General features: G+C 73.5%; 6 protein-coding genes and 1 long non-coding RNA gene across 8 annotated transcripts; 4 read left to right on the top strand and 3 right to left on the bottom strand.

Annotated features, from left to right (window-relative positions):
* Positions 1-1,890: 1,890 nt before the first annotated feature.
* On the top strand, positions 1,891-5,084 carry PLP2 (proteolipid protein 2). The gene is made up of 5 exons (XM_067315098.1): positions 1,891-2,037; positions 3,650-3,805; positions 4,441-4,536; positions 4,633-4,720; positions 4,804-5,084. Exons 1-5 carry the CDS (start codon positions 1,951-1,953, stop codon positions 4,821-4,823), a joined length of 447 nt encoding a protein of 148 aa, XP_067171199.1. The 5' UTR covers positions 1,891-1,950; the 3' UTR covers positions 4,824-5,084.
* Positions 3,757-5,820, bottom strand: LOC136995248 (uncharacterized). The gene is made up of 3 exons (XR_010886790.1): positions 5,736-5,820; positions 4,414-4,550; positions 3,757-3,839 (listed from the first exon to the last, which is right to left on the bottom strand). It is a non-coding gene; the product is annotated as an uncharacterized lncRNA (long non-coding RNA).
* Positions 5,709-9,839, top strand: FTSJ1 (FtsJ RNA 2'-O-methyltransferase 1). 2 transcript variants are annotated; one of them, XM_067315096.1, is made up of 11 exons: positions 5,709-5,789; positions 6,155-6,297; positions 6,402-6,471; positions 7,259-7,355; positions 7,655-7,733; positions 7,823-7,875; positions 7,977-8,030; positions 8,143-8,245; positions 8,338-8,421; positions 8,537-8,640; positions 9,477-9,839. In XM_067315096.1, the coding sequence occupies exons 2-11, from the start codon at positions 6,177-6,179 to the stop codon at positions 9,678-9,680; spliced, it is 969 nt and encodes a 322-aa protein (XP_067171197.1). In that variant the 5' UTR covers positions 5,709-5,789; positions 6,155-6,176; the 3' UTR covers positions 9,681-9,839. The 2 variants fall into 2 exon arrangements, with proteins under 2 accessions (XP_067171197.1, XP_067171198.1); XM_067315097.1 differs by having other exon boundaries at positions 5,711-5,789; positions 6,163-6,297.
* A 54-nt stretch (positions 9,840-9,893) lies between these two features.
* Positions 9,894-12,034, bottom strand: PQBP1 (polyglutamine binding protein 1). The gene is made up of 7 exons (XM_067315060.1): positions 11,944-12,034; positions 11,707-11,782; positions 11,153-11,264; positions 10,947-11,056; positions 10,695-10,823; positions 10,321-10,381; positions 9,894-10,076 (listed from the first exon to the last, which is right to left on the bottom strand). Exons 2-7 carry the CDS (start codon positions 11,771-11,773, stop codon positions 9,923-9,925), a joined length of 633 nt encoding a protein of 210 aa, XP_067171161.1. The 5' UTR covers positions 11,774-11,782; positions 11,944-12,034; the 3' UTR covers positions 9,894-9,922.
* Positions 12,035-12,118: 84 nt separating this feature from the next.
* TIMM17B (translocase of inner mitochondrial membrane 17B) lies at positions 12,119-14,273 on the top strand. The gene is given in 6 exon segments (XM_067315061.1): positions 12,119-12,249; positions 12,608-12,712; positions 12,714-12,874; positions 13,401-13,529; positions 13,611-13,721; positions 14,097-14,273. Coding segments are annotated over 6 exon segments (603 nt in total). The 5' UTR covers positions 12,119-12,223; the 3' UTR covers positions 14,168-14,273.
* A 154-nt stretch (positions 14,274-14,427) lies between these two features.
* PRICKLE3 (prickle planar cell polarity protein 3) lies at positions 14,428-19,825 on the bottom strand. The gene is made up of 10 exons (XM_067315078.1): positions 19,751-19,825; positions 18,885-18,970; positions 18,620-18,803; positions 17,674-17,787; positions 17,066-17,203; positions 16,771-16,974; positions 16,493-16,679; positions 16,176-16,395; positions 15,354-15,456; positions 14,428-14,583 (listed from the first exon to the last, which is right to left on the bottom strand). Exons 1-10 carry the CDS (start codon positions 19,790-19,792, stop codon positions 14,428-14,430), a joined length of 1,434 nt encoding a protein of 477 aa, XP_067171179.1. The 5' UTR covers positions 19,793-19,825.
* A 429-nt stretch (positions 19,826-20,254) lies between these two features.
* On the top strand, positions 20,255-26,716 carry LOC136995249 (5-aminolevulinate synthase, erythroid-specific, mitochondrial-like). Its single transcript, XM_067315099.1, has 11 exons — positions 20,255-20,340; positions 21,096-21,229; positions 21,339-21,443; positions 21,539-21,628; positions 22,257-22,464; positions 23,175-23,359; positions 23,452-23,631; positions 24,489-24,653; positions 25,327-25,595; positions 25,949-26,111; positions 26,402-26,716. Exons 2-11 carry the CDS (start codon positions 21,100-21,102, stop codon positions 26,563-26,565), a joined length of 1,659 nt encoding a protein of 552 aa, XP_067171200.1. The 5' UTR covers positions 20,255-20,340; positions 21,096-21,099; the 3' UTR covers positions 26,566-26,716.
* The last annotated feature ends 447 nt before the right edge of the window (positions 26,717-27,163 follow it).

A 27,163-nucleotide genomic window follows, 5' to 3' on the forward strand; every position in this document is an offset into this window, starting at 1 on the left:
CCCCACAGCAACTGCGCTCGGCAGCCCAGCGCACTGCGTCACCCGCTCCCCCCATGGGGGAGCCCTGCTTCTGCCTCATGGGACGCTGGGACCTGCGCTGGTGGGTGCCCCCCCCCACAGAAGTGGGCTCGCCCGGGCTCCCCCCATCCCTGCGATGGTTTGCTCCGTGGGCTCCTCCCAGCTCCCCCTGTCCCTGCGATGGTTTGTTCCATGGACTCCTCCCAGCTCCCCCCATCCCCACAATGGTTCGCTCCATGGGCTCCTCCCAGTTCCCCTCGCTGCAGCAATGGTTCACTCCATTCCCCCCCCCCTCCATGGGCTCACCTGAGCTTCCTCCCCACATCAACGGTTCTCTCCATCCACCCCATGGGTCCCCCCCCAGCAATGGTTTGCTCCACCCCCCCAATGGGCTCCTCCAAGCCCCCCCACCACGGTGATGGTTCACTCCATCCCTGAACATCGCTCCCCCAAAGGAATGACCCCCCCATGGCAATGGTACAGCATTGCCCCCCCGGGCCCCCGTCTCTCTCCCCCAGACCAGTTGGGATCCAGGAACGGAGCCCGGCCTGGGGGCCCGGAGCAGCGGCACTGGGGGAGCCCCTTGGGGCTAGCTGGGGGGCCGGTCCCACCTTCCCCCCCCCCCCGGGGCCCTGGCTGCTGCCCCACCAGGAGCTGCTAAACCAGGCCCTGCGGGGTGGGGTGAGGCCAGGGGTGGAGCTAGGGAGGCCCCACCTCCAGGGGGCGGGACCACAGTGCCTCAGGGATTTCCCCCACATAATCCCCCCCGACACACTGTGCAATGGTACGGTCTGGCTCCCCTACCTCAGCAATGCTGCGGCCAGCCCCCCCCCAGCAGTGCAGTAGTACAGCCCATCCCCCCCCAGTCTGTGCAATGGTACAGCCCATTCCTCTGTGCAATGGTCCAACCTGTCCCCCCCCCGGTCCGTGCAATGGTACAGCCTGTCCCCCCACCCCGCAGCTGCTGCCACGTGCCCGGTCCTCATGGCCTGGCCCCGCCCCCCTCACCACCAGCCAATCCGGAGCCAGCATGGGTGGAGTGGGCGGACCCATCCCCCCTCGGCGGGGGGGGAGGGGCGGGACACACGCGTGTTTGGCGGGCAATAAACGGCCGGGGAGTTGCAGCACCTCGCCTGAATCATTCCCCCCCCCCCCCCGGGGGCCCAGGCGTCCGGGCGCGCCGACAGGGCTGGGCAGAGAACCCAGGCGCCAGGGGCCCCCCTCACCCCCCCGCATCCGGCGGTGCCCACATCCTGCCAGGGCTGAGTCACCTCCAGGGCGGCGGCCGCGCCGGGCGGGGGGGGGGGGATGCCAGGCTCTGCCCCCCCTCGGCACCGAGCTCCGCCCACCTCCAAGCCCCCCCCCGAGCCCTGATTCCCCCTGCCCGGGGACCCCCACCTTAACCCCGCCCCCTCAAGCCCCCTGCCCCAATCGCTGGCGGCTCCCTGCTTCCAAGCCCCGCCCCCAAAGCACCCCTGCCTGAATCAGTTATTAGCCCTGCCCCCAAGCCCCCATTCACAGGGGGTTCTTAGCCCCGCCCCCAAAGAACCGCGCCCCAATCACTGGGGGCTCCCCGTTCTGGCCCCGCCCCCGCAGCCCCCTGCCTCAATGGCTGTGGGGGGGTTCCCCGTTCCCAGCCCCGCCCCAGCCGCTGGGGTTTCCCCGTGCCCAGCCCCGCCCCCCAGCCGCTCCCGCCAATCGCCGGGGGTTTCCCCGTGTCCAGCCCCGCCCCCAGCCGCTCCCGCCAATCGCCGGGGGTTTCCCCGTGCCCAGTCCCGCCGACGCCCGCCCGCCCGTCCGCCCGCGCGCGCGGGCTCCCGCGGTCCCCGGCCCCCCCCCCGCCGGGCCGCGCCCCGCCTGGCCCCGCCCCCCGGTGCCACCGCCTGGCCCCGCGCCCCCCCCCAGCGGTGCTGCCGCCGCCGCCCGCCCGCCATGGAGTCCGGCGGATCCCAGAGCTGCCCCGGGGGCTGCGTCGCCTTCGTCCGCACCCACAAGGGGCTGGTGCTGCTGGGCGAGATCGTGAGTGCCGGGGGCCGGGGGGGGCGCGGGGGGAGCCCGCTGGCCAGGCAGGGGCCGCCCGGGTCCCCGCCGGGGGGGTGGGGGGCGGCGAGCGCGGGGGATGCTCGGCCGCCGGGGGGGGGCGGTGGGGGGGAACCGGGTCCCGCGGGAGGTGGGGGGGGGCACCGCCCCGGGAGCGGGTGGTGCCGCGAGGGTTAACGGGGCGGCGCGGCCGCCCGCGCTGCTCGAGCTGGGTGGGGGGAGGCGGGTGGGCGCTGCCGGGGGGGCATCGCCGGGGGGCACCGCGGCCCCATCCCCGTCCCCGTCCCCGGCCGTTATTGAGCCAGGTGCCCCGCCCAGGCCCGCGGCGGCCGCAGCCCTGTCCAGGCACGCGGCGGCGTCTCGCGCGAGGCCCTGCCCCTGCGTCGGGCGCGGCCCCTTTAAGGAAATCCCGGGCGCGGCCCCTTTAAGAACGCGGCGCGCCGGTCCCCTAAGCCCCCCCCGACCGCCCCCTTTAAGCCGCCCGCGCTGCGTCGTTGCCCCTTTAAGACCCGCGGACGCCACCGGTCCTGCCGTGGCCCCTTTAAGAGCCCCACGCCCCCGGCCCGCCGCCCTCGCCCCTTTAAGAGCCCCCACGGCCGCGCCATAGGGGACGCTATAGAGGCTCCATAGGAGACACTGTGCGGGCGCTATAAGGGATCTACAGGAGTGCTGTAGGGGGCACTGTGTGAGCGCTATAACGGATCTATAGGGGTTCCATAGGGAGCACTGCGCGGGCACTATAAGGGATCTATAGGGATGCTATAGGGGCCCTGCATGGGCGCTGTAAGGGATCTATAGGGGGCACTATAGGGGCTCCATAGGGGGCACTGCGTGGGTGCTATAAGGGTTCTATAAGGGGAGCTACAGGGGCTCCATGGGGGGCTATAGGTGGTACTATAGGGGCTCCATAAGGGGTGCTGTAGGGGTGCTATAGAGGCTCCATAGGAACTGCTGCAGGAATGCTATAAGGGTTCCGTAGGACACACCCTGTGAGCTCTATAAGGGTGTTACAGGGCGTTGCTACAGCAGTGCTATAGGCGATACTATCTATAGAACCGTACAAAGCCTGCTGTAGGGCATTTCTGGGGGATGCTATGGGGCTCTATAGGGGCTCACCACAAAGCCTCTATAGGCAGTGTTACGTGAGCTCTCTAAGATGCGTTACAAGATCTTTACGGTGGTGCTATAAGGGGTCTCCAGGACCAGTACAGGAGCTCTGGGGGGCTGTTATTGCGGTGCTGTATGGGGGATATAGGCACTCTACGGGGGTTGGTACTAATATTATAAGGACTCTATGCAACTACTATAAGATCCTTATAGCTGTGCTATAGGAGCTCTATAGGAGCAGTATAAAAGCTCTAAAAGAGACTGCACAGGGGCGCTGTGGGGGCCGTGGAGGCTCTATAGGAGCCACGTGAGGGCTGTGGAGGCTCTATAGGGGCTGCGAGGGGGCTTTGGGGTTTCTATAGGGGCCGCGTGGGGGCTGTGGGGGCTCTATAGGGGCCGCCTGGGGGCCGTGGAGGCTCTATAGGGGCCACGGAGGGTCTATAGGGGCCCCACGGAGGCGCTATAGGTGGCGGGGCGCCCGCAGGTGCTGTGCGTGCTCACCCTGGTGTGCTACGGGGCCTCGCGCACCCCCGGCTACACCGGCGTGGCCGTCTGCGAGCTCGTCTTCGCCGCCGCCTTCCTGGTGCTCTACGCGTGCGGCCTCCACCGGCGCCTCGCCCTCGTGCACTGGGGCTGGAGCGTGAGCAGCCGCCCGGGGGGGGCGCGGGGGAGGGCTGGGGGGGACACAGGGGGGTTAGGGAGACATGGGGGGGCATGGGGAGGGGGGACACGGGGGGCTGGGGGGACATGGGGGGTTAGGGGGTGCCTGGGGGGTGGGGGGATGCAGGGGGCTGGGAGGGGCACGGGGGGTTAGGGGGACATGGGGGACATGGGGGGCATGGGGAGGGGGGACACAGGGGCTAGGAGGACATGGGGGGCACGGGGGACATGGGGGGGCATGGGGAGGGGGGACACAGGGGGCTGGGGGGACATGGGGGGTTAGGGGGTGCCTGGGGGGGTGGGGAGATGCAGGAGGCTGGGGGGGGGCATGGCGGGTTTGGGGGACATGGGGGGCATGGGGGGTTAGGGGGTGCCCGGACACCAGGGCCCTGGGGGGGGGACACCCAAATGCTGGGGTCCCTGGGGGGGTGATGGGGGGCACCCGGATGGCAGGGTCCTGGGGACATCATGAGGGTCCCAGGGGGCACTGGGAGTGTTATGGGGGGCACTGGGGTCCCTGGGGGCTCATGGGGGTCACTGGGGGGGGGCGCCTGGATGCCTGGGTCCCCGGGGGGGGGCAGCACTGACCTGTGTCTGCGTCCGCCCCCGCCCCAGGACTTCATCCGCTGCCTCATCGGCTGCCTGCTCTTCCTCATCACCTCCCTCATCGTCCTCATCGGGCACCGCGACGGCTCCGGCATCGCCGCTGGCGTGAGTGGGGGAGCCTGTGGGGCACGGGGGGGGGGGGGGGGGTATCAGCACCCCTCCTCCCGCAGCGTTTAACCCCCATTTCCCCCCCCCCCCCAGGTGTTCGGGCTGCTGGCCGGGATCCTGCTGGGCTACGACGCCTACATCACCCTGCCCAGCCGGCAGGGCCACACCGCCGCCCCCACTGGTGCGTACTGGGGGGCACTGGGGGGCGCTGGGGGGGGCGCTGGGGCCGCTCTAACCCTTCCCCCACGTTTCTTCCCCCCACAGAGTCCCCGGAAGGACCCTGAACCCTCCTGGCCGCGGCCCCCCCCCCCCCCTTCCCTGACCCCTGGAAATACCCTGGGGGGGGGCAGGGGGGAAGGTCGCCCCCTTCCCCCCCCGTCCTGCACGGAGACACCCCAAATTACCCCCTCTCCCGCCGAGGGAGAGGCCAGGCCTTAAGTTATTAGGGAGGGGCGGCCCGGATGCCTGGGCCCCCTGGGGATGGCGGGACCGGCCGGCTTAAAGCAAGGGGAGCCCGGGCGCCTGGGCTCCTTGGGGGGGGGGGGGGGGGGCAGAGCAGGGGGGCCCGGACGCCTGGGCCCTCCTCCAGTGCCTTCGAAAGTGCCTTGAACTCTTCCGTGCCTCAGTTTCCCGCAGGGCACTGGGGCGCTTTCTATAGGGCCCACGGAGACCCTAAGGGCTGCCAAGGGAACACGGGGGGGGGGGGGACCCCAGGGGGGTCCCATGGTGCCTCCCCCCCCGCCACTGCCCCCCTCCTCCAGCGGCTTCGAGTTTCCTGCTTGGGGAGGGCGTTTTGGAGCATGATAATGGGAAATAAAATAATTTTCACAGCATCTTTGGCTCTGGGGGGTTCTTGCGGCTCTTATGGCGGGGGGGGGGGGATGTGCCTGGCTCTGCTGGTCCCTACGGCCCCTATAGCACCCCGGGAGGGGGTAGACGAGAGCGCCCGTGGGGCGCTGCCCGCCGTGGACTACAGCTCCCAGCATGCTCCGCTGCCCGCACATGCGCAGTGCGCCGGGCCGTGAAGGCGGGGGAGGGGGAACTGCTCCCCGCGCATGCGCCCTCATCTCCGCGCCCGCCCGCTTCCCCCGCCGCGCATGCGCACTGCGGCCCGCGCCCTCCCGTCAGCCGCGCTCCGCTGCTGCCGGCACCGCTGCGGGCTGCCCGCCGCCTCCCGCCCGTTTCCGCTTCCTCACTTCCGGCTCCTCCGGCCGTTCCCGGGACCCCCGGGGTCGGTGCTGCCCCGCTCGGTAAAGCGCCGCGGGCGGCGGGTGCGGTAGGGGGGCGGTTGGCGGCGCGCGCGCGGTGACACTCTGTGCGCATGCGCCGGCGGAAGGCGGGGCGAGCGGGCCGGCGCGCATGCGCGGTGGGAGGAGGGCGATGGCGGCAAGCGGGCGGCTGGAACAGCGGGGCCGCCAAAATGGCGGCCGGCGCTTGCGCATGCGCAGTGTGCGCCCTGAGCGTTTACAGTAGGCCCTACAAAAAATAAACGTTACCGTTGGGTTGTTATAGCGTTAATTTCGGCGAGGCCACGCTTTGGTGGGGTTGGGGCGGCCCGGGAGGCGCGGGGCGCCGCGGGGGCCCGGGGGCAACGGCGGTAACGGCGGTGTGGCAGCGGCGCAGGCCCCGGCGGCGCCATGGGCCGCTCGTCCAAGGACAAGCGCGACATCTACTACCGGCTGGCGAAGGAGGAGGGCTGGCGGGCCCGCAGCGCCTTCAAGCTGCTCCAGCTCGACCAGCGCTTCGGCCTCTTCCAGGGTAGGGCCCGGGGGGGCGGCCGGGCCCGGGGGAGGCGGCGGTGGTGGCGGCGGCGCAGGGGCTGACGCCTGCTGTCGTCCATCCGTCCGTCCCCCCCCGCCCAGGCGTGCGCCGGGCCGTCGACCTCTGCGCCGCCCCTGGGAGCTGGAGCCAGGTGCTGAGCCGCAAGCTCAGGTGGGGCCAGGTTGGGGGGTCCTCGTGGGGGCACGGGTCCGGCGGGGGCACCTGGAGGGGGTGGCTGGGGGTCCCGGGGGTGGCTGGGGGCACCTGTGGGGCAGTTTGGGGGCTCCAGGGGGTGGTTGGGGGTCCCAGGGGGTGGCTGGGGTCTCAGAGGGTGGTCGGGGGTCCCAAGGGGTGGCTGGGGCGCCAGTGGGGCAGTTTGGGGGTCCCAGGGGGTGGTTGGGGGTCTCGGAGGGTGGTCGGGGGTCCCAAGGGGTGGCTGGGGGCGCTGGTGGGACAGTTTGGGGGTCCCAGGGGGTGGTTGGGGGTCTCGGAAGGTGGTCGGGGGTCCCAAGGGGTGGTTGGGGGCACCGGTGGGGCAGTTTTGTGGGCCCCAGGGGATGGTTGGGGGCCCCAGGGGGTGGTTGGGGGCACCGGTGGGGCAGTTTGGGGGCTCTAGGGAGTGGTTGGGGGCACCGGTGGGGCAGTTTGGGGGTCCCAGGGGGTCCAGATCGGGGTAATGGGGTCCCAGGAGTCAGCTGAGGTGCTGGGGGGGCAGTTCAGGGTCCCAGTGGGGCGGTTGGGGGTCCTGAGGGGGGCAACAGGGGGTGGCTGGGGGTTGGCTGGTGGTCCCAGGGGAGCAGCAGGGGATCCTGGGGGGGGCGATTGGGGGTCTCAGGAGCAGTTGGGGGTACAGCAGGGTGGTTGTGGGTCCTGGGAGGGGCAATAGGGGCTCCTAGGGGGGCAGCTGGGGGTCCCAGGGGGCAGTTGGGGGTCGGGGTCCCCGCTGACCCCCCCGCAGGGGGGCGCCGGGGGAGCCGGTGCAGGTGGTGGCGGTGGATCTCCAGGCCATGGCCCCCCTCCCGGGGGTGCTCCAGATCCAGGGGGACATCACCAAGGTGGGTCCTGCCCCACGGCCGCCCGCGGCCCCCCCAAACCCCCCATTTCCCCCCCCCAGACCCCCGTTTCTCACCCCCCAACCTTCTAGACCCTCATTTTCCACACCAGGACCCCCATAACCCCCCAGACCCCCATTTCTCATCCCAATACCCCCTTGTTTCCCCCCAGGACCCCATATCCCCCCTCAGACCCCTATTTATCACCCCAGGGCCCCCCAGAGCCCATTCCCCCCCCCAGAGCCCCCTTTCTCACCCCAGTGCCCCCCCAGGACCCCTCCAGACCCCGTTTCTCCCCCCAGGTCTCCACGGCCCAGGAGATCCAGCGGCACTTCGAGGGGCGCCCGGCCGACCTGGTGGTGTGCGACGGGGCCCCTGACGGTGAGGGGCGCGGGGGGCAGATTGGGGGGGCCAGGGGGGCAGGTGGGGGCAGCTCAGCCCCCCACCAACCCCGAATCTCCCCCCCCCAGTGACGGGCCTGCACGACTTGGACGAGTACATCCAGGCGCAGCTGCTGCTGGCGGTGAGACGGGCACCCCCAAATCCCGGGGAATCTCCCCAAAACTGCCCCAGGGCCCCCCCCACCGCGGGGGGGGGGGGGTCTCACCCACGCCTCTCCCGCAGGCCCTGAACATCACCACCCACGTGCTGAAGGCGGGGGGCACCTTCGTGGCTAAGGTGAGGCCGAAAACGGGGGGCGGGGGGGTGCAAAAACCTCACTTTGCGGTGTCCTGTCCCCAAAACGGGGGGTTTTAACTCATTGCTGCCGTCTCCCACCCCCCACACACAGATTTTCCGGGGCAAAGACGTGACGCTGCTCTACTCCCAGCTCCGCATCTTCTTCCCCGAGGTGACGTGCGCCAAGCCCCGCAGCAGCCGCAACTCCAGCATCGGTGAGCTGGGGGGGTCCTATAGCCCCCCCCAGAGCCCCTATAGCCCCCCCGGGGGTCCCTATAGCCCCCCCTAATGCCGCCGCCCCCCGCAGAGGCCTTCGTGGTGTGCCGCGGCTACAGCCCCCCCGAGGGCTACGTGCCCACCATGGACAACCCGCTGCTGGACCCCGACGCCGGTGAGGGGGGGGGACGCCGGGGGGGGGTCTGCGGGTGCGAATGGGGCTTTGGGGAGGGGGGGGGGCGTCCCCGCGGCGCCCCCCGTCACCCACCCACCCCCCCCGGCGCCCCCAGGCCTGGCCCTGGCGCAGCTCTCGGGCCCGGCCCGTGTCATCGTCCCCTTCGTGGCCTGCGGGGACCTGAGCGCCTACGACCCCGACCGCACCTACCCGCTGCAGGTATGGGGGGCCGGGGGGGGGCTGCAGGACCCCCAGCTGCCCCATGGGGGGGGGGGCTGGGGGGGATGTGGGGCCATGGGGGGGGCTGTGGGACCCCCAGCCGCCCCATGGGGGGGGGCTGGGGGGCCATGGGGGGGCTGCGGGACCCCCAGCTGCCACGTTGAGGGGCTGCAGGATCCCTAACTGCCCCGCAGTGGGGCTGGAGAAGGACGTGGGGCCCACGGGGGGGGGCTGCAGGACCCCCAACTGTCCTGTGGGGGGACTACAGGACCCTCAACTGCCCCACAGCAGGGCAAGGGGGGATGTGGGGCTCATGGGGGGGTTGCAGGACCCCCAACTGCCCCATGGCAGGGTTGGGGGGGACATGCGACCCACAGGAGGGGCTGTGGGACCCCCCACCATCCCATGGTGGGGTTGGGGGGGATGTGGGACCCAATGGGGTGGTGCAGGACCCCCAACTGTCCCATGAGGGGGGGGTTGTGGATCCCCAACTGCCACATGGGGGGGGCTGCAGGATCCCTAACTGCCCCATGCCAGGGCTGGGGGGGACGTGGGGCCATAGGGGGGGCTGCGGGGACCCCCAGCTGCCTTATGGGGGGAATGGGGGCCATGGGGGGGGCTGCAGGACCCTCAACTGCCCCACAGCGGGGCTGGGGGGGATGTGGGACCCCTGGGGGGGGCTCTGTGGTACTGCTGGGGGGGCTGGGGGACCCCCAACTCCCCCCTGCAGCTATGGGGGGCCAGGATGCGCTGGTGGGAGGTGATGGGTACCAGTGCCCCACACTTATGGGGGCACTGGGACGCACCGGGGGTGTCTGCGCCTCCCCCCCCCCCAGCTGGACCCCGAGAAGCCCTACAGCTACGTGGAGCCCCCCGCGCCCCCCATCGCGCCCCCCTACGCGCAGGCCTGCTTCCTGCGCCGCCACGACCTGCTGGCCCGGGAGGGGGATGGGCGCCGGCCCCCCCCGTGCGTGCAGGCCCCCCCGAGGACGAGGAGGAGGAGGAGGACGAGGAGGAAGGAGCCCTGCGCGAGCAGCTAGGGGAGCAGCCATCCTCGTGCGAGGAGGAGGAGGAGGAGGAGGCAGCCGGGGCCTCGTGCGAGGAGCTGGGCCTGCAAAACCTCTCGTGCGAGGAGCCCGGCGTGCAATCCGCGAGCGCGCGTTCGGCCGAGCCGCAATAAAACCCTCGGTGAGAGCCTGTCCCGGACGCCGGGGCCCCAGCTGCGGCTGCGGCGGGGCCGGGGGGGGGGGGGGCGGTTTATTTTGGGGGCGGGGGGGGGTGGTCAGTCCTGCTTGGCGCGGGAGGCCTCGGCGTTGGCGCGCAGCACGGCCCCCGGGCTGGGGTAGGGGCGCTGCTGGAAGAGGGGCCCCGCCGCCGTCGTGTCCGCCCCCGTCTTCGCCTCGTTCCGCTTGGGCAGCCCCGTGGACCAGGTACCCCTGCGAGGGGGCGGGGGCAGCGTCAGGCCACGCCCACCGGCAGCCGGGCCACGCCCACCGGCAGCCGGGCCACGCCCACCACGTGGGACCCACCCCCGACCCCTTTGCATCACTCGTGCATAAGCCCCACCCCTTTTGTGTGCCTGGCCCCACCCATGCTGGCCTGCAGGAGCCCCGCCCCCTCCTTTGAGGCCCCACCCCCACTCCCCCAGGCTCCACCCCCCCACGAGGGGGCGGGACTCACCGAGGGGCATCGGAGTAGGAGCTGGGGTCCATGGGGTCCAGCTCCTCGTCCTTGCGGCTACCTGGGGGGGGGGGAAGAGAGGGGGGCTGAAGGGGGAGGATCCTGCCCCAAGGAATGGCCCAGCTCCCCCCCATGTCCCCACCCCATGGAACAGCCCAGTCCCCCCTTTCCCTACCCAATGGAATGGCCCAGCTCCCCCCACGTTTCTCCCCCCATGGTACAGCTTGGCCCCCCCCCCCCATTCCCTGCCCCACGGAACAGCTCTTTGCCCCAAATCCACCCATATCCTTCCCCCATAGAGCGGCCCGTTGTCAGCGAGTCCCTCTCCCATGTCCCCTATGTGCCCCCCCATCGTGCCCCCCCGCGCCCCCCACCTTTCTTGCTCTTGGAGTAGGGCGCCAGCTCCTCGCGGCGGTGGAAGCGCCGCTCCCGGGGCGGCGGCAGGGGCAGGGGCGGCTCCTCCCGCTCCTTCTCGTAGCCCCGCTCGGGGGGTTCCTCCGCCTCTGCACACCGAGGGGCCCAGGTGTCCAGGGGGTGTGGGGGGGGGGGGCTCTGCCCCACACAGCCCCCACAACCCCCGGGGGCCCAGGCGTCCGGGTTCCCCCCCCCACCCCCGCCGCGCTCACCTGCGCCGCCCTTGAGGCGCTTGGCCGCTTTGGTGACGACGGAGTTGGGGTCGTTGGGCGACAGCCAGGACACCAGGTCGTTCTCCACGTTCCAGTAGTAGGGCAGCCCGCTGCGGGGCACGCGGAGCCCCTATAGCACCCCGCGGGGGGGCCGCCATAGGGCCGGGGTGCCTATGGGGGGTGTGTGGGGGGGGTGTGGGGCTCACCAGGTGGGGTCGATGACCTTGTACCAGGGCGGCGGCAGCCCCTCCAGCCGCGAGGCCTCGTAGTCCACGTGTGCGTCGTCGTAGTCCTCCGCGATGATCTCCTCCTCTGGCTCTGTGGGGCGGGGCCTCAGGTGGCCACGCCCCCCAAACCCAGCCCCCACCCCCTCAAAAACCACCCTCCCCCCCCAAGCCAAGACCCTCCCCTGCAGCCCCTGAGACAACCAGCAGCCCTGGCCCTGCCCACAAATATAGACCCCGCCCACAAGCACAGGCCCCGCCCACAAGCACAAGTCATGCCCCCTTCAGCCCCTGAGCCCACCTACAACCCAGGCCCCGCCCCTGCACTCCCTGATGCCACACACAGCCTTTAGCCCCGCCCCCAGGCTAGACCCCGCCCCTTGGAGCTGCCTGGCCCCACCCTGCACACCCCAAGCCCCGCCCCCAAGCCTGCCCCCACCCCCAGGGCTGCGCATGACCCCCCCCGACCTCCCCTCCCCCCGACAGCAGCGACGGCCTCTAGCCCCGCCCCCACCGGCGGCCCCGCCCCGTCTCACCGGGCTCCACGTGCTTGAGCAGCCCCCGCTTGGCCAGGCGGGACTGCAGGGCCACCGGCAGCGGCATGGCTTCCGCCTGGGGGGGTTGAGGGGCGGGGTCATCCGAGGCCACGCCCACCTCCGGTACCGCCCACCCGGCCCGCGCGGCTCCGCCCCCGCAGGGCCCGGCACCCCCCCTCCCTCCCTCCGCCGCCCGCGGGCCCCCCCAGCGCGGCGCGGCCCCCCCGCCCCGCCGACCCCGCGGCTCCGGCGCCGGCCCGCGCTCCGCTCCGCTCCGCTCCTCGCCGCCGCTCACGGGAACCGCCGCGGCCAATCGCCGCACGCCCCGCCCCGGCCCCGTGACGCGCTCGCAGCCAATCCCCGCTCCCCCCTCCCTGCCGCGCGCCGCAGCCAATCGGCGCCTCCCTCCGCCGCCGGGAGGAGGGGCGGCGGGGAGGGGGAAGCGCCTCCCTCTACGTGACTGCCGGCGGCCAATCCGGCTGCGCACGTGACGGGGGCGGGGCCAGCGCCGGCGGCCATGGAGGAGTACGCGCGGGAGCCCTGGTAACCGCGGGGCGCGCGCGGGGCGCGCCAGTTCCCCCCCCCACACACACACACACACATACACCCCCGGGTCACGTGGCCGCGCCGCGCACGCGGCGTGCGTGGAGGGGGGTGAGCGGCGCCATCTTGGGGCGGGGCCCGGCGCAGCGGGCGCGGCCATGTTGGCGCTACGGGGGGCGGGGGGGGACACGCGCGGCCCGCGTTTGCGGGGCCGTTTTTGCAGCGGCCGCTTCCCCGGCTGCCGGCGTGGGGCGCCCCACGGCGGCGCTGACGCGGAGCGCCCCGGGGTGTGGGGGGGGGCGGGCTGTAGGGGGTCCTCGGGGGGGGGCGCCGGGGTGTTAACGCAGCGTCTCCGCAGCCCCTGGCGCATCGTCGATGACTGCGGCGGCGCCTTCACCATGGGCGTCATCGGGGGCGGCGTCTTCCAGGCCGTCAAGGGCTTCCGCAACGCCCCCGCGGTGAGGCCCCGCCCCGCCCTATGCCGGAGCGGAGCCTCGGCAGCTCTGCCCACCACGGGGCGGGGCCTCACCCCCCCCTTTACCCCCCCCCCCCCCCCCGCAGGGCGTCCACCATCGTCTCCGGGGCAGCGCCAGCGCCATCCGCATCCGGGCGCCCCAGATCGGAGGTGGGGGCGGGGCCTGCGTCTGGGGGGGTGGGGCTTGTTGGCCAGGGTGAGGGTAGGTGGAGCCTGGGCAGGTGGGTGGAGCCTGGTGGATGGGATGGCTTGGGGCTGCTGTGGGTAGAGCCTGGCTGGTGGGTGGGGCTTGGGGGTGCTGGGGGTGGAGCCTGACTGGTGGGTGGGGCTTGGGGTGCTGGGGGTGGGGTCTGGGCTCCTGTGGGCAGGGCCTGGCTGGTTGAGTAGGGCCTGGAGCAGGGTGGGAAGGGCCAGGCTGGGTGGGTGGGGCATGTGTGGCTGTGGGTGGGGGGTGATTGGGTGGGGCCCAGGGCTGTATGGGCAGGGTGTGGGCAGGGCATGGGGCTGTGGGCAGGGTCTGGGTGGCTGTGGGTGGGGCCTGGTTGGGTGGGCAGGGCCTAGGGCTGCTGTGGGTGGGGCCCAGGGTGATGCAGGTGGGGCCCATGCTGTGTGGGTGGGGCCCAGGGTGATGTGGGTGGGGCCTGTGCTGTGTGGGCGGGGCTGACGGTGGCAGCAGGCAGCTTCGCGGTGTGGGGCGGGCTCTTCTCCACCATCGACTGCGGGCTGGTGCGGCTGCGGGGCCGCGAGGATCCCTGGAACTCCATCGCCTCCGGGGCCCTCACCGGCGCCGTCCTCGCCTCCCGCAGTGAGTGGGGCGGGGGGGAGATGGGGGGGTGGGGGGTGGGGCCGCGCACCCCGTGACCCCGCCTCCCTCGCCCCCCCCCAGGTGGCCCCCTGGCCATGGTGGGCTCGGCCATGATGGGGGGGATCCTGCTGGCGCTGATCGAGGGCGTCGGGATCCTGCTGACCCGCTACACGGCCCCCCAGTTCCACAACCGTGAGTCTTGTGGGGGGGCATGGGGGGGGGACATGGGGGGGGGAACATGGCCCCCCAGTTCCACAACCATGAGTTGGGGGGGCAGGAGAGGGGACACGGCCCCCCAGTTCCACAACCGTGAGTCTTGGGGGGGTGGGACATGGGGGGAGGGACATGGCCCCCCAGTAACACAGCTGTGAGTTGGGGGGGACATGGGGGGGGGACACGGCCCCCCAGTTCCACAACCGTGAGTTGGGGGTCACTGGGGGGGGGACATGGGGGAGGGAAGCGGCCCCCAGTGCCACCACCAAGGGGTCACTGGGGGGGTTGTGCGGGGGATGTGGGGGGCGCGGGGGGGGCGTGGGGCAGCACTGACCCCCTTCCCCCCCCCCCCAGCGAGCCCCTTCGCCGAGGACCCCTCCCAGCTGCCGGCTCGGCCCCCCCACGGCGACGCCCCCTCCCTGTGACACTGCCTGGCCCCACCCACCAGGAGGCCCCGCCCCCAGGAGGCCCCGCCCCCACCTTTTTGGATCTACAGATTTCTTTCAAGGCAAATAGAGACGTTTTGGTCAATCCTGTGTGGTTGGTGCTTGGGGAGGGGCCGGACGCCGGGGCCCTTGATGGGCATGATGTCATCGCCTGGGCCCCGCCCCATGCTGTGATGTCATGGGGAGGCCCCTCCTACTTCCTGCCCGCGAGGTCACCAGGACTCAGCACAGCAGTGATGTCATTGGGGCACTGCCCCTTTATTAAGGCCTGGGCCCCGCCCACTGGGCGCCGCAGGGTCAAAGGGCGGGGGGGGCTGGGGGGGCCCCAGGGCGGCGCCCGGGGCAGGGGTCACAGTGCAGAGGTCGTAGGGCACCAGCGCGTGCTTTGGGGGTCCCTGAGGAAGGTCACGGCAGGAAGCCCGGGGGCAAAGGTCAGGGGTCGCCTGGAGGGGCCGCGGGGGCAAAGTGCAAAGGCAGAACCCACAGGTTAAGGCACCGGAGGTCAGGGGTCAAGGGCGAGAGAAGAGGAGCAGGGAGGGGGTTAGAGGTCAAAGGGCAAGGGTGGGAGGTCAGTGCTCAAAAGTGCTTTGGTGGGACACAGTGCGCAAAGGGCAGAGGTCAAAGGCCGGAGGTGCCGGGTGCCCGGAAGCAGGGCAAGGTGAAAGGTCAGGGGTCGGCACCGAAGGGCGGCCCGTGGCGGTTGGAGGTCGCCGGAGGTCGGAAGTCAGAGGTCGTCCCACAGCGAGGTCGCCGGCGGGGTCAGGCGAGGAGGCAGCCACGGTCGCGGGGGGGCCGCCGGGGGGCGGGGCTGCCGGGGGGTGGGGCGGGGGGCGTGGCCCCGGGGGGGCGGAGCTGCGGGGGCAGGGGGATGGGCTGCCCCAGGAAGAGCCCGTCGTCCTCGGAGGAGGAGGAGGAAGAGCAGGAGGAGGAAGAGGAAGGGAAGCGGGGGCGGCCCCGCCCCCGCCGCAGGCCCCGCCCCCCCGCGGCCCCGCCCAGGTGCAGGGCGTTGTCGGAGGCGGCGCGGGGCCGGGCGGGGGGCGGGGCCAGGGCAGGGGGTGGGGCTGGGGCGCCCTCCTTGGGGGAGGCCGGGGGCTCGCGGAAGCTGACGCGGGGGGAGGTGCCGCGGGGCAGGGCCGGGGCTGGGGGCGGGGCCAGGGCGGGGGGCGGGGGCGGGGCCGTGGGGGCGGGGCCGAGGCGGGGCGGGGCCGCCCCCAGCTCGGGCATGGAGTGGCGGTGGGGCCCCCCCCGGCGGAAGCGGGGCTCCACGCCTGCAGGGGCAGGGAGGGGGGGGTCAGCCCTGAGTGACCCCCAGGCCACCAGTAACCCCCCAGTGTCCCCAGTAACCTCCCAGTACCACCAGTAACCCCCCAGTGTCCCCAGTAACCTCCTAGTACCACCAGTAACCCCTCAGTTCCACCAGTAACCTTCTCCCAGAACCTCCCAGTACTACCAGTAACTCTCCTGTGTCACCAGTAACCCCCCCCAGCACCCCCCCAGTGTCTCCAGTAACCCCCCAGTGTCCCCAGTAACCCCCCTGACACCCCCCAGAGCCACCAGTAACCGCCCCCATGGCTCCCAGTGCCCTCCAGGTACTCCCCAGTGCCCCCCTGTGGCTCCCAATGCCCCCCCCAGTGCCCTCTCGCTTCTCCTGGGGGCCCCAGGACCCCCACCCCCAGCTCCCAGCATCTCCCAGCACCTCCCAGTAACCCCCTGGCACCCCCCCATGGCTCCCAGTTACCCCCCAGTGCCCCCCCGCAGTTCCCAGCACCTCCCAGTACCCCCTGGCGCCCTGCCATGGCTCCCAGTGACCCCCCAGTGCCCCCCCGCAGCTCCCAGCGACCTCCCGGTGCCCCCCCCCAGCTCCCAGCAGCCCCCCAGTGCACCCCCACAGTTCCCAGCACCTCCCAGTAACCCCCTGGTGCCCCCCCACGGCTCCCAGTAACCCCAGTGCCCCCCCCCCGTCGTTCGCGGCGCCCCTGGGTCTCACCCTGGGCCGGGGGGGGGCCGCCCCCCCAGGATCGCCGGGAGGAGGCCGCGCGGGGGGCGGGGGGGGGGCCGCTGGGCGCAGGGCCGGGAGCAGAAGAGCTGCCCCCCCCGGGGCAGGAAGGGCTGCCCCAGCAGCGGGCGCCCGCAGCCCGCGCAGCAGAAGCACCCGGGCCGCGCGTGCCAGTGCTGCCCCTCGTAGGCCATCTGCCCCTGGTCCAGCCCTGGGGGGGGGCGAGGAGGAGGAGGGGGGGGTCAGCGCCCCACGGCGGCCCCATGCCACCCCCACGCCGCCCCCCCCCCCCGGCGCCCCGCACGCACCGATGGGCTCGCCGCAGGCGTCGCAGTACTCGGCGTGGCGCGCCTGGTAGCAGCGGCAGCAGTAGGGGCGGCCGTGGCGCATGACGTAGCGGCGCCCGCCCAGCGGCCCCTCGCACTCGAAGCAGCAGAAGTGGCCCAGGTGCCAGTGGCGGCCCTCCGCCTCCGTGCACTGCGCCGCAAAGATGATCTGGGGGGGGGGGAGGAAAGGAAAGGGGGCGTCACGGGGGCCGCGGGTGCCCCCGCCGCCCCCCCCCGCCGCGCACACGCGGCGCCCCCACCTCGTCGCAGGCCTGGCAGCGGGGCCGGCGGGTCTCGGCGTGGTGCCGCCCGCAGTAGAGCCGCCCGTCCTGGTAGAAGTAGACGAGGTCGACGAGCAGCTCGCGGCACGTGGCGCACTGGAAGCACTGCGGGTGCCAGCAGGCGCCGTGGCCCGCCCGCCCGGCGAACACTGCCATGTCGCCGCCGCCGAGGCGCCGCCCGCACTGCGGACGATGCGCTGTCAGCAGGGCCACCCCCCCCGGCGCTGCCCCCCCCACCCCGGCGCGGCCGCCCCCCGGCCCCCCCCCCCGGTACCTGCTGGCAGATGGCGCCGGTGATGGTGAGCGGGAAGGGGCGCGCCGCCCCCCGGCCCAGGTTCTCTCGCTTGCGCTGCTGGGCGAAGAGCTTCAGCTCCCGGCGCTCCTCCTCCGCCAGCCCGTTACAGTACTGCGCCTGCGCGACGCGCCGTGGGGCTGGCATGGCGGGGCGGGACCCATGGCGCAGCCCCATGGCGGCCCCCCCTGGCCCCACGGCGGCCCCCCCACCTCGCTGTCGTGGGGCAGCAGCTGGCGCACGCGGTAGCACTCCCCGGGGCTGCTCGCCTCGGGCCCCCCCCGGCCCCACGGTGGCCCCCCCCAGCCCCACAGTGGCCCCCCCACCTTGCTGTCGTGGGGCAGCAGCTGGTGCACGTGGTAGCGCTCCCCGGGGCTGCTCACCTCGGGCCCCCCCGGACCCCCCGCAGCCCCCCCAGCCCCACGGCGGCCCCCCCACCTCGCTGTCGTGGGGCAGCAGCTGGCGCATGCGGTAGCGCTCCCCGGGGCTGCTCGCCTCGGGCCCCCCCAGCCCCACAGCGGCCCCCCCCCAGCCCCCAGCAGCCCCCCAGCCCCACGGCGGCCCCCCCGGCCCCACGGCGGCCCCCCCACCTCGCTGTCATGGGGCGGCAGCTGGTGCAGCAGCTGGCGCACGCGGTAGCGCTCCCCGGGGCTGTTCACGTAGGGCACCTTGTCCTCCGGCAGGCAGCTGAAGAACTGGTACACCTGTGGGGGGGCGGGGCTCAGCATGGGGGGGCGGGGCCACCTGCAGGGGGCGGGGCTGTGGGGCAGGGCTCTGGGCTGGGCAGGCCTCCACAGAGGTAGGGCTCTGGGGGCGGGGCCTGTGCAGGCAGACCATATATGGCAGGGGGAGCAGCCTGGAGGTGGGGCTGTGGGGCTTGTGGGTGGGGCCACCCTCAGTGGGCAGGGCTGTGAGGGCGGGGCTGGACACGCCTCTGTGCGGGTGTGAAGGTGGGGCTCAGGGGGTGGGGCTTTGTGCTGGACACACCCCCTGTGGGGGCGGGGCCATGCCAGGGGAGGGGCTCCACACACACAGATCCCCTGTGGGGGCGGGGTCAGGCCAGGGGAGGGGCTCCACACACACAGATCCCCTGTGGGGGCGGGGCCATGCCAGGGGAGGGGCTCCACACACACAGATCCCCTGTGGGGGCGGGGTCAGGCCAGGGGAGGGGCTCCACACACACAGATCCCCTGTGGGGGCGGGGCCATGCCAGGGGAGGGGCTCCACACACACAGATCCCCTGTGGGGGCGGGGTCAGGCCAAGGCTCCACACACAGACTCCTGTGGGGGCGGGGCTCCATGCAGACACCCCCCTGTGGGGGTGGGGCTAGGGTAGGGCTCCACACAGACACTCCCCTGTGGGGGCGGGGCCAGCCCAGGGCAGGGCTCCACACAGACCCCTGTGGGGGCGGGGCTCCACACACACACAGAGCCCTGTGGGGGCGGGGCTAAGGCAGGGCAGGGGCTCCACACACCCACACAGAGACCCCTGTGGGGGTGGGGCTCTGTGCGGCCACGCCCCCGGGGGGGCGGCACCTGCTCGGGCTTGAGGCCGGGCGGCACCCAGGCGTACTCCTCGGAGGCGCAGCCCGAGTCGTCGTCGGAGGCGGGGGGCGGCTGGCAGTCGGCGACCAGGCGGCTCAGCAGGCGCTCCAGGTGGGGCGGCGCCCCCCCCGCCGCGTGCTCCTCCCGCCCGCACTTGCAGTGCTGGCAGATCTTCCTGCGGGGGCAGGGCCGCTCGCACCCCCCCGACTGGCACCGCCCCACCACCACCAACCGCCCCCCCGGGACTGGGACCCACCTCCACCCGTGCACCAGGAAGCCGGGGCACTGCTCCCCGCACGCCTGGCATGGCTGCCCCCGCTCGGGGTCCTCGGCCTCGGGCGCCTGCGGGCAGGGACGCGCGCTCGCCCCCTCCCGCGCCCCGCCTGCCCCGGGGGGGGGGCACCACCGCCACCGCCCCCCGCCCGCCAAGGGGAGAAGCGGCTTGCGCCGCCCCGGGGCATCGTGGGAGTGCCGCCGCCCGCGCGGCATTCTGGGAGCCGGGACGCTGAGCCCGGGGCATTGTGGGAGTTCCCCCCACACCCCCCTGCGGACGCTCCCGGGGTCCTACGGGGACACCCCCGGGCGCCCCATTCCAGCCCCCAGCCCCACAGCGCCCCAGCCCACGTCCCATGGGCCCCTCCTGCCCCACCGCAGTCCCTGGGCCCCATAACAACCCCAGCCCCACAAAGCCTCCAGTGCCTCAATGCCCCCCAAACCACCCCACAGCCTCCTTGGGACTCCCCACAGCCCCCTGGGACACCCCCAGCACCCCACGGATGCCCCATAGCTCTCCTCTGCCCCCCAGCCCCCCAGGACAGCCCCAGCACCCCACAGATGCCCCATAGCTCCCCCTTATCCCCCCCAATCTCCCGGGCCTGTCTTAACCTGGCCCCTTAATCCAGGATAATAGGGGAGATGCAGGGCTGGGGGGGTAGCAGTGGGGAGACCCCCTCGCCCCACAGCCCCCCCTCACCCGGCACAGCCCCCCCTCAGGGTCCCCCCCTGCCCCACGGCCCTTTCCCAGCCCCCTCCTGCCCCACAGCCCCCCCTCAGGGTCCCCCCCTGCCCTACGGCCCCCTCCCGGCCCCCTCCTGCCCCACAGCCCCCCCCCCGCCCGCTCACGGATCGCGCCGAGCGCCGCCGCCGGGACCCTCGGGTGAACATGGCCCCGCTCAGACCGGACGGGCCGCCGAGGCCCCGCCCCCGACCTGCCCAACGGCCGCCGAAGCCCCGCCCCCTACCTGCCCAACGGCTCCCGAGGCTCCTCCCCTGATCCTGTCATTCACAGAGCAGCCCCGCCCCTGCCCGTCCAACGGCCGCCGAGGCCCCGCCCCCGACCTACCCAACGGCCGCCGAGGCTCCACCCCTGGTCCTGTCATTCACAGAGCAGCCCCGCCCCTGGCCGCCCAAGGGCCCACCGAGGCCCCGCCCCGGTCCTGCCACTCACGCGGCGGCCCCGCCCCTCCGGCCCGCCGCTACAGGCGGCCCCTCCCCGCGGGGGGAGGAGCCAGGCGCCGAGGCCACGCCCCCGCCCTTTCGCCCCGCCCCCTGCGCGCGGGGGTCCCCGGTGCGGCGGCGGCGGCGGCGGTGCGGGAGAGGGGGGGCGGGGGGGGCCGGGTGCCCCGCCCGCCCCCCCCCGCCCGGGCCTTATCGCGGAGCGCGGCCCGGCGCCGCCACAGTGCTGGTTGTTCGTCCTCAGTGCAGGGCAACAGGTGCGCGGCGCTGGGGGGGGGGGGGACATTGGGGCAGCTGGGTTCCCTGGGGGGGGGACATTGGGGCAACTGGGACCCCTGGGGGGGCATTGGGATGCCTGGGGCCCCTGGGGGGGGGACATTGGGGCAGCTGGGTTCCCTGGGGGGGGGCATTGGGGCAGCTGGGTGCCCTGGGGGGGGGACATTGGGGCAGCTGGGTGCCCTGGGGGGGGGGACATTGGGACGCCTGGGGCCCCTGGGGGGGGGACATTGGGGCAGCTGGGTGCCCTGGGGGGGGGGGGACATTGGGGCAGCTGGGTGCCATGGGGGGGACGGGACATTGGGGCGCCTGGGTCCCCTGGGGGTGGGGATGTCCCGGACACCCGGGTCCCTGGGGTCAGGGCACAGGGGGGGCCCGGACGCCTGGGTCCTTGGGGTGGGGGGGCATTGGGGCAGCTGTGTCCCCCATGGGTGGGGGTCTCCCGGACGCCTGGGCCCCCCGGGGGGGGCATTGGGACGCCTGGGCCCCCATGGGTGGGGGTCTCCCAGACGCCTGGGCCCCTGGGGTCAGGGCGCAGGGGGGCCCCGGACGCCTGGGCTCGTGCCTCGCCATCCCCCCCCCCCCCCCCCCCCCCGCGGTGTCACAGGGCCGGGCCGCGCCAGGTGTTGGGGGCTGATAAGGGCTGGGGGGGGGCCACGCCCAGGGCGCAGCCAGGCCCTCGCGGGGGCCCAGGCGTCCGGGCGGCCCCGGACTCCTGGGCCCCGTGTCTCCGCAGCACCATGGCCGCCCTGCTGCGCTGCCCCGCGCTGGCCCGCGACCCCCGGCTCCTGCCGGCCCTGGCCCGCCGCTGCCCCGCGCTTGCCCGCGGCCTGGCCGCCGCCGCCACCGCGCCCCCCCGCGCCCACCCAGGTGCGCCCGGACGCCGGGGCCCCCGCGCAGCGACGGCCTCCCCCTTGGTGGGGGGGGGTGAGGGGGGGGGATGCCCGGACGCCTGGGCCCTCTGACACCCGCCCCGCAGGTGAACCCGCCGCCCAGTGCCCCTTCATGGAGCTGGGGGGGGCCACGGGCTTCGTGCAGCGCGCCCCCCCCGAGGTGCAGGAGGACGTCGGCCCCCGGGAGCCAGGTGAGGGGCCCCGGCCGTGGGGCCTGGGGGGGTTTCGGGGGGCTGGGGGGGACGGCACCCCCCCCCCGGCGCCCCCCTGACCCGCCGCCCCGCAGCCCCCCTGGACTCGCTGCTGCTGTCGCTGCTGGAGCCCGACGAGGCGCCGGAGCCCGACCACGAGCGGCGGCTGCACGACAACCTGCCCGGTGCGGCCTCGGGGGGGCTCGGGGGGGATTTGGGGCACATTGGGGCGCTTTGGGGCAGCGCAGGGTGCAATGGGGGGGATTTGGGGCGCATTGGGGTGCGTTGGGGCAATACAGGGTGCAATGGGGGGGATTTGGGGTGTGTTGGGGCGCTTTGGGGCAGTGCAGGGTGCAATGGGGGGGATTTGGGGCACATTAGGGCGCTCTGGGGCAGTATAGGGTGCAATGGGGGGGGATTTGGTGCTCTTTGGGGTGCGTTGGGGCAGTGCAGGGTGCAATGGGGGGGGATTTGGGGTGCATTGGGGCGCTTTGGGGCAGCACAGGGTGCAATGGGGGGGGATTTGGTGCTCTTTGGGGTGCGTTGGGGCAGTGCAGGGTGTGCGGGGGGGATTTGGGGCGCAATGGGGGGGATTTGGGGCGCAATGGGGGGGATTTGGGGCGCATTGGGGCACTTTGGGGCCGCGCAGAGTGCAATGGGGGGGATTTGGGGCGCGTTGGGGTGAACTGGGGCAGTGCAGGGTGTGCGGGGGGGGATTTGGGGCGCATTGGGGCGCGTTGGGGATGCAGTGGGGCAGGTTGGGGGCGCGCTGGGGGCTCGCTGACCCCCCCCCGCGTGCCGCCCCCCCCCCAGAGGACGCCTTCCCCTACGAGGGGGCGCTGGGCGCCCGCCTGGCAGCCCTGCGGCGCACGCACACCTACCGGGTGTTCACGGTGCTGGCGCGCCGCGCCGCCGCCCCCCCCCTGGCCGCCGCCGGCCCCCGCCGCCGCCCCGTGCAGGTCTGGTGCTCCAACGACTACCTGGGCATGAGCCGGCACCCCGCCGTGCTGCGCGCCGCCAGGTACGACCCCAGTGCCCCCCCCCCGAATGCCCCCCACGCGCCCCAGATACCCCCTGGGGAGCCCCCGCCCCACTCGGGAACCCCCTGGGCCCCACGAACACCCCCCCACACCCCCAAATACACCCCCGGGCGCTCCAAATACCCCCCGGGACCCCTGGGGAACCCCCGCCCCACTCGTGAACCCCCTGGGCCCCACGAACACCCCCCCACACCCCCAAATACACCCCTGGGCACCCCAAAGACCCCTTGGGACCCCCAGGGAACCCCTGCCCCACTCGGGACCCCCCAGGCCTCATGAGCGCCCCCCACACACCCCGGATCCCCCCCCAGGCACCCCAAAGACCCCCGGATCCCCCCTGGGCACCCCAAACACCCCCCCGGGTACCCCAAACACCCCCCTGGGCCCCCCAAGGACTCCCAAACACCCCCCTGGGCCCCCCAAGGACTCCCAAACACCCCCCCAGGCTCCCCAAATACCCCCCTGGGCCCCCCAAGGACTCCCAAATATCCCCCTGGGCATCCTAAGGACCCCAGATTCCCCCCTGGGCACCCCAAATACCCCCCTGGGCACCCCAAATATCCCCTGGGCACCCCAAGGACCCCCAAATACCCCCCTGGACACTCCAGATACCCCCATATCCCCCCCCCGAGCCCCCCAGCTGCCCCCCGCGGCCGCCCCCCGGCCCCCTGCGGCTGACGGTGGTGCGCAGGGCAGCGCTGGGGGCTCACGGCCTGGGCGCCGGCGGCACCCGCAACATCGCCGGGACGTCGCCGCTGCACGGGGCGCTGGAGGCGGCGCTGGCCCGGCTGCACCGCCAGCCCCGCGCCCTGCTCTTCTCCTCCTGCTTCGCCGCCAACGACACGGCGCTGGCCACGCTCGCCCGCCTGCTGCCAGGTACGCGGGGACGCCCGCCCGCCCGCACGCCCGCCCGCCCGCACGCCGGGGCCCCGCGCCTCACGCTCCGTGTGTCCCCCGCTTTGCCGCAGGCTGCGAGATCTTCTCGGACGCGGGCAACCACGCGTCCATGATCCAGGGCATCCGGGCCAGCGGCGTCCCCAAGCACGTCTTCCGCCACAACGACCCCCAGCACCTGGCCCAGCTGCTGGCCCGCAGCCCCCCCGGGCTGCCCAAGATCGTCGCCTTCGAGTCCCTCCACTCCATGGACGGTGCGTGACCCCCGAAGCCCTCCCGGGAGCCCCCAGACCTCCTGGGGACCCCCAAATCTCCTGGGAGCCCCCCAAACCTCCTGGGAGTCCACCAAACCCCCTTGGGACCCTTCAAAACTTCCCAGGGACCCCAGGAGCCCCCAAACCTCCTGGAGACCCTTCAAAATCTCCTGGGGACCCCTAAAACCCCAATGACTTCCTGGGCTCCTTAACATCCCTCTGGTGCCCCCCGGCCCCATAGCCCCCCCATATCACCCCGTATCTTCCCCATATTGCCCTATATCCCTTCCATTTCTCTTACGTTACCCCGTGTTGCCCCATATCCTTGTATTATTCCCCCATATCACCCTATAGCCCTCCTGTATTGTCCTATGGTCCCCCCACATCCCCCCCATCCCGCCTGCGTCTCCCCCTATTGCCCTGCATCACCCCATAGATCCCCTGTGTCCCCCTGCTATCACCCCGTATCCCCTCTGTGCCCCCCGTAGCCCCCCATATCGCCCTGTATCGCCCCATATCCCTCCTGTATCCCCTGCTATTGCCCCATATGCCCCCATATCCGCTCTGTGTCTCTCCTGCATCACCCCGTAGCCCCCCATAATGTGCTGTAGCCCCCCGTATCGCCCCTTAGCCCCCCTGTATTCCCCATCTTGCCCCCTTTCCCCCCCCATAGCCCCCCTGTACTGTCCCATAACTGCCTGTATCCCCCTTGTATGGCCCCATAGCTTCCTATATTGCCCGTAGCCCCCGTATCCCCCCCCATATTCCCCCATATCCTCCCCATATCCCCCCCCGTATCCCCCCATATGCCCCCGTCCCCCCGCCCCGGCTGACGGCCGACGCGGCGGCGGGCGCAGGCTCCATCGCGCCGCTGGAGGAGCTGTGCGACGTGGCGCACGCCCACGGGGCGCTGACTTTCGTGGACGAGGTGCACGCCGTGGGGCTCTACGGGGCGCGCGGCGGCGGCATCGGCGAGCGCGACGGCGTCGCCCACAAGATCGACGTCGTCTCCGGCACCCTCGGTGCGCTGCTCCGGGGGGGGGCATTCGGGGGGCGTCTGGGGGGCTGAGGGCCCATGGGGAAGGCCCTGGGGGGGTCTATGGGGTTGTGGGACCCCCAAGGAAGGACATGGGGGGGGTCTGTGGGGCCGTGGGACCCCCAAGGAAGGACATGGGGGAGTCTGTGGGGCTGTGGGACCTCCAAAGAAGGCCCTGGGGGGGTCTATGGGGCTGTGGGACCTCCAAAGAAGGCCCTGGGGGGGTCTATGGGGCCATGGGGAGGGTTATGGGGCCGTGGGACCCCCAGGGAAGGCCCTGGGGAGGGTTATGGGGTTGTGGGACCCCCAAAGAGGGACATGGGGGGGTCTGTGGGGCCGTGGGACCCCCAAGGAAGGACATGGGGGAGTCTGTGGGGCTGTGGGACCTCCAAAGAAGGCCCTGGGGGGGTCTATGGGGCTGTGGGACCTCCAAAGAAGGCCCTGGGGGGGTCTATGGGGCCATGGGGAGGGTTATGGGGCCGTGGGACCCCCAGGGAAGGCCCTGGGGAGGGTTATGGGGTTGTGGGACCCCCAAAGAGGGACATGGGGGGGTCTGTGGGGCTGTGGGACTCCCAGAGAAGGCCCTGGGGGGATCTATGGGGCCGTAGGGGGGTCCGCGGGGCTGACGCTGACCCCTTCCTCCCCCCCCCCCCCCCCAGGGAAGGCGGTGGGCGCCGTGGGGGGCTACATCGCAGGGCCGGAGGTGCTGGTGGACGCGGTGCGCTCGCTGGGGCCCGGCTTCATCTTCACGACGGCGCTGCCGCCGGCGGTGGCGGCGGGGGCCCTGGCGGCGCTGCGGGTGCTGGGGGGCGCCGAGGGGGGGGCGCTGCGCCGGGCCCACCAGCGCCACGCCAAGCACCTGCGGCTGCTGCTGCGCGACCGCGGGCTGCCGGCCCTGCCCTGCCCCAGCCACATCGTCCCCCTGCGGGTGAGTGACGGGGGGGGGGGGGGCCCGGACGCCTGGGCCCCCGGTGGGTGGGGGGATCCCTGCCCGGACGCCTGGGCCCCCGGGGGGTGGGGGGATCCCTGCCCGGACGCCTGGGTCCCTAGGGGGTGGGGGGATCCCTGCCCGGACACCTGGGCCCCCGGGGGGTGGGGGGATCCCTGCCCGGACGCCTGGGCCCCCGGGGGGTGGGGGGATCCCTGCCCGGACGCCTGGGCCCTTGGGGGGTGGGGGGATCCCTGCCCGGACACCTGGGCCCCCGGGGTCTCTGTGGGGCCCTGGCGGCCGTGGGGCCCCCGTGGCCTCGAAGGTCGGTGACGCGGGGCCCCCGGGCACAGGTGGGCGACGCGGCGCTGAACAGCCGCCTGAGCCGGGCGCTGCTGGAGGAGCACGGCCTCTACGTGCAGGCCATCAACTACCCCACCGTGCCGCGGGGGCAGGAGCTGCTGCGCCTGGCGCCCACCCCCCACCACAGCCCCGCCATGATGGAGAACCTCGTCGGTGAGCGGGGGGCGCGGGGGGACGTGGGGGGCACTGGGGCTATGGGGGACGTGGGGGGTGCAAGGGGGACGTGGGGGACGTGGGGGGTACTGGGGACACGGGGACTGGGGTATGGGGCACATGGGGGGCCCGGGGGAGCTGGGGGAGGTTGGGGGCCCAGGGGAGCTGGCCCTGGGGACATGGGGCACTGGGGGGCGCTGGGGACGCGGGGACGGGGCTGCTGGGGGGACTGGGTGGCCGGGGGTGCCGTGGGGCGCCGTGGGGCCGGGCGCTGACGCCGGCACCCGCAGCGCGGCTCTCCGAGTGCTGGGGGGCGCTGGGGCTGCCCCGCGAGGCCCCCCCGGGCCCGGCCTGCGCCTCCTGCCAGCGCCCGCTGCACTTCGCCCTCATGAGCGAGTGGGAGCGCGAGCTCTTCGCCGGCCTGGGGCCGCGCTACGTCACCGCGCGGGCCTGAGCCCCGGACGCCTGGGCCCCCCGGACGCCAGAGACGCCCCGGATGCCGGGACCCCTCTGCCGACGGTGCCCCTGGACGCCGGCGACCCCCCACCACTGCCACCCCCGGATGCCGGGGCCCCCCCCATACAATAAACCTCTCTGGCACCACCGCTGCCGCCTGTGTCTTGGGGGGGGCCCCCGGCGTCCGGGCACCCACCCGTGTGCCCATGCCGGGGCTCCCGGATGCCTGGGCCCCCCGGGGAGGCGGGGGTGGGGCAGCAGCCGGACGCCTGGGCCCTTTCCCCTCGCTATCAAGATGTTGGGGAACGAGGAAGGAGGCGGGGGCGGCTCCGACCCCCCCCCCCGGCCCCGATAGCATCGCTGCCCCGGGGCCGCCGCCGGCCCTGACGTCAGTGGCGCAGCGGGGGGCTGGATGCCTGGGCCCCCCGGCAGGGTGCCGGACGCCTGGGCCCCGGCGGGGGTGGTGGCCCTGGCGCGGTGCCACCCCCTCGAGCACAGCCAGCCCCCCCCCCCCCCCAAGTCGTCCCAGTCCGCTGCCACCGCTCCCAGTCGCGGCACAACCCGGCTGCGGGCACCACCGCTGCCGCTGCCAGCAG

Source organism: Apteryx mantelli, chromosome 41 (assembly GCF_036417845.1).
Source record: "Apteryx mantelli isolate bAptMan1 chromosome 41, bAptMan1.hap1, whole genome shotgun sequence".
NCBI classification, from domain to species: Eukaryota; Metazoa; Chordata; class Aves; order Apterygiformes; family Apterygidae; genus Apteryx; species Apteryx mantelli.

Coding starts and splice junctions, on each gene's coding strand:
- PLP2 (XM_067315098.1), top strand. CDS start 1,951: ATGGAGTCCGGCGGATCCCAGAGCTGCCCCGGGGGCTGCGTCGCCTTC. Junction 2,038..3,649: donor TGGTGCTGCTGGGCGAGATC/GTGAGTGCCGGG, acceptor GGGCGCCCGCAG/GTGCTGTGCGTGCTCACCCT. Junction 4,537..4,632: donor GCTCCGGCATCGCCGCTGGC/GTGAGTGGGGGA, acceptor CCCCCCCCCCAG/GTGTTCGGGCTGCTGGCCGG.
- FTSJ1 (XM_067315096.1), top strand. CDS start 6,177: ATGGGCCGCTCGTCCAAGGACAAGCGCGACATCTACTACCGGCTGGCG. Junction 6,298..6,401: donor GCGCTTCGGCCTCTTCCAGG/GTAGGGCCCGGG, acceptor CCCCCCGCCCAG/GCGTGCGCCGGGCCGTCGAC. Junction 7,356..7,654: donor TCCAGGGGGACATCACCAAG/GTGGGTCCTGCC, acceptor TTCTCCCCCCAG/GTCTCCACGGCCCAGGAGAT.
- PQBP1 (XM_067315060.1), bottom strand. CDS start 11,773: ATGCCGCTGCCGGTGGCCCTGCAGTCCCGCCTGGCCAAGCGGGGGCTG. Junction 10,382..10,694: donor CTACTCCAAGAGCAAGAAAG/GTGGGGGGCGCG, acceptor CCCCCCCCCCAG/GTAGCCGCAAGGACGAGGAG. Junction 10,077..10,320: donor TCCTACTCCGATGCCCCTCG/GTGAGTCCCGCC, acceptor GCCCCCTCGCAG/GGGTACCTGGTCCACGGGGC.
- PRICKLE3 (XM_067315078.1), bottom strand. CDS start 19,792: ATGTTCACCCGAGGGTCCCGGCGGCGGCGCTCGGCGCGATCC. Junction 18,804..18,884: donor TTCCTGGTGCACGGGTGGAG/GTGGGTCCCAGT, acceptor CTGCCCCCGCAG/GAAGATCTGCCAGCACTGCA. Junction 17,788..18,619: donor CCGGCCTCAAGCCCGAGCAG/GTGCCGCCCCCC, acceptor GCCCCCCCACAG/GTGTACCAGTTCTTCAGCTG.
- LOC136995249 (XM_067315099.1), top strand. CDS start 21,100: ATGGCCGCCCTGCTGCGCTGCCCCGCGCTGGCCCGCGACCCCCGGCTC. Junction 21,629..22,256: donor GCTGCACGACAACCTGCCCG/GTGCGGCCTCGG, acceptor CCCCCCCCCCAG/AGGACGCCTTCCCCTACGAG. Junction 25,596..25,948: donor GCCACATCGTCCCCCTGCGG/GTGAGTGACGGG, acceptor CCCCGGGCACAG/GTGGGCGACGCGGCGCTGAA.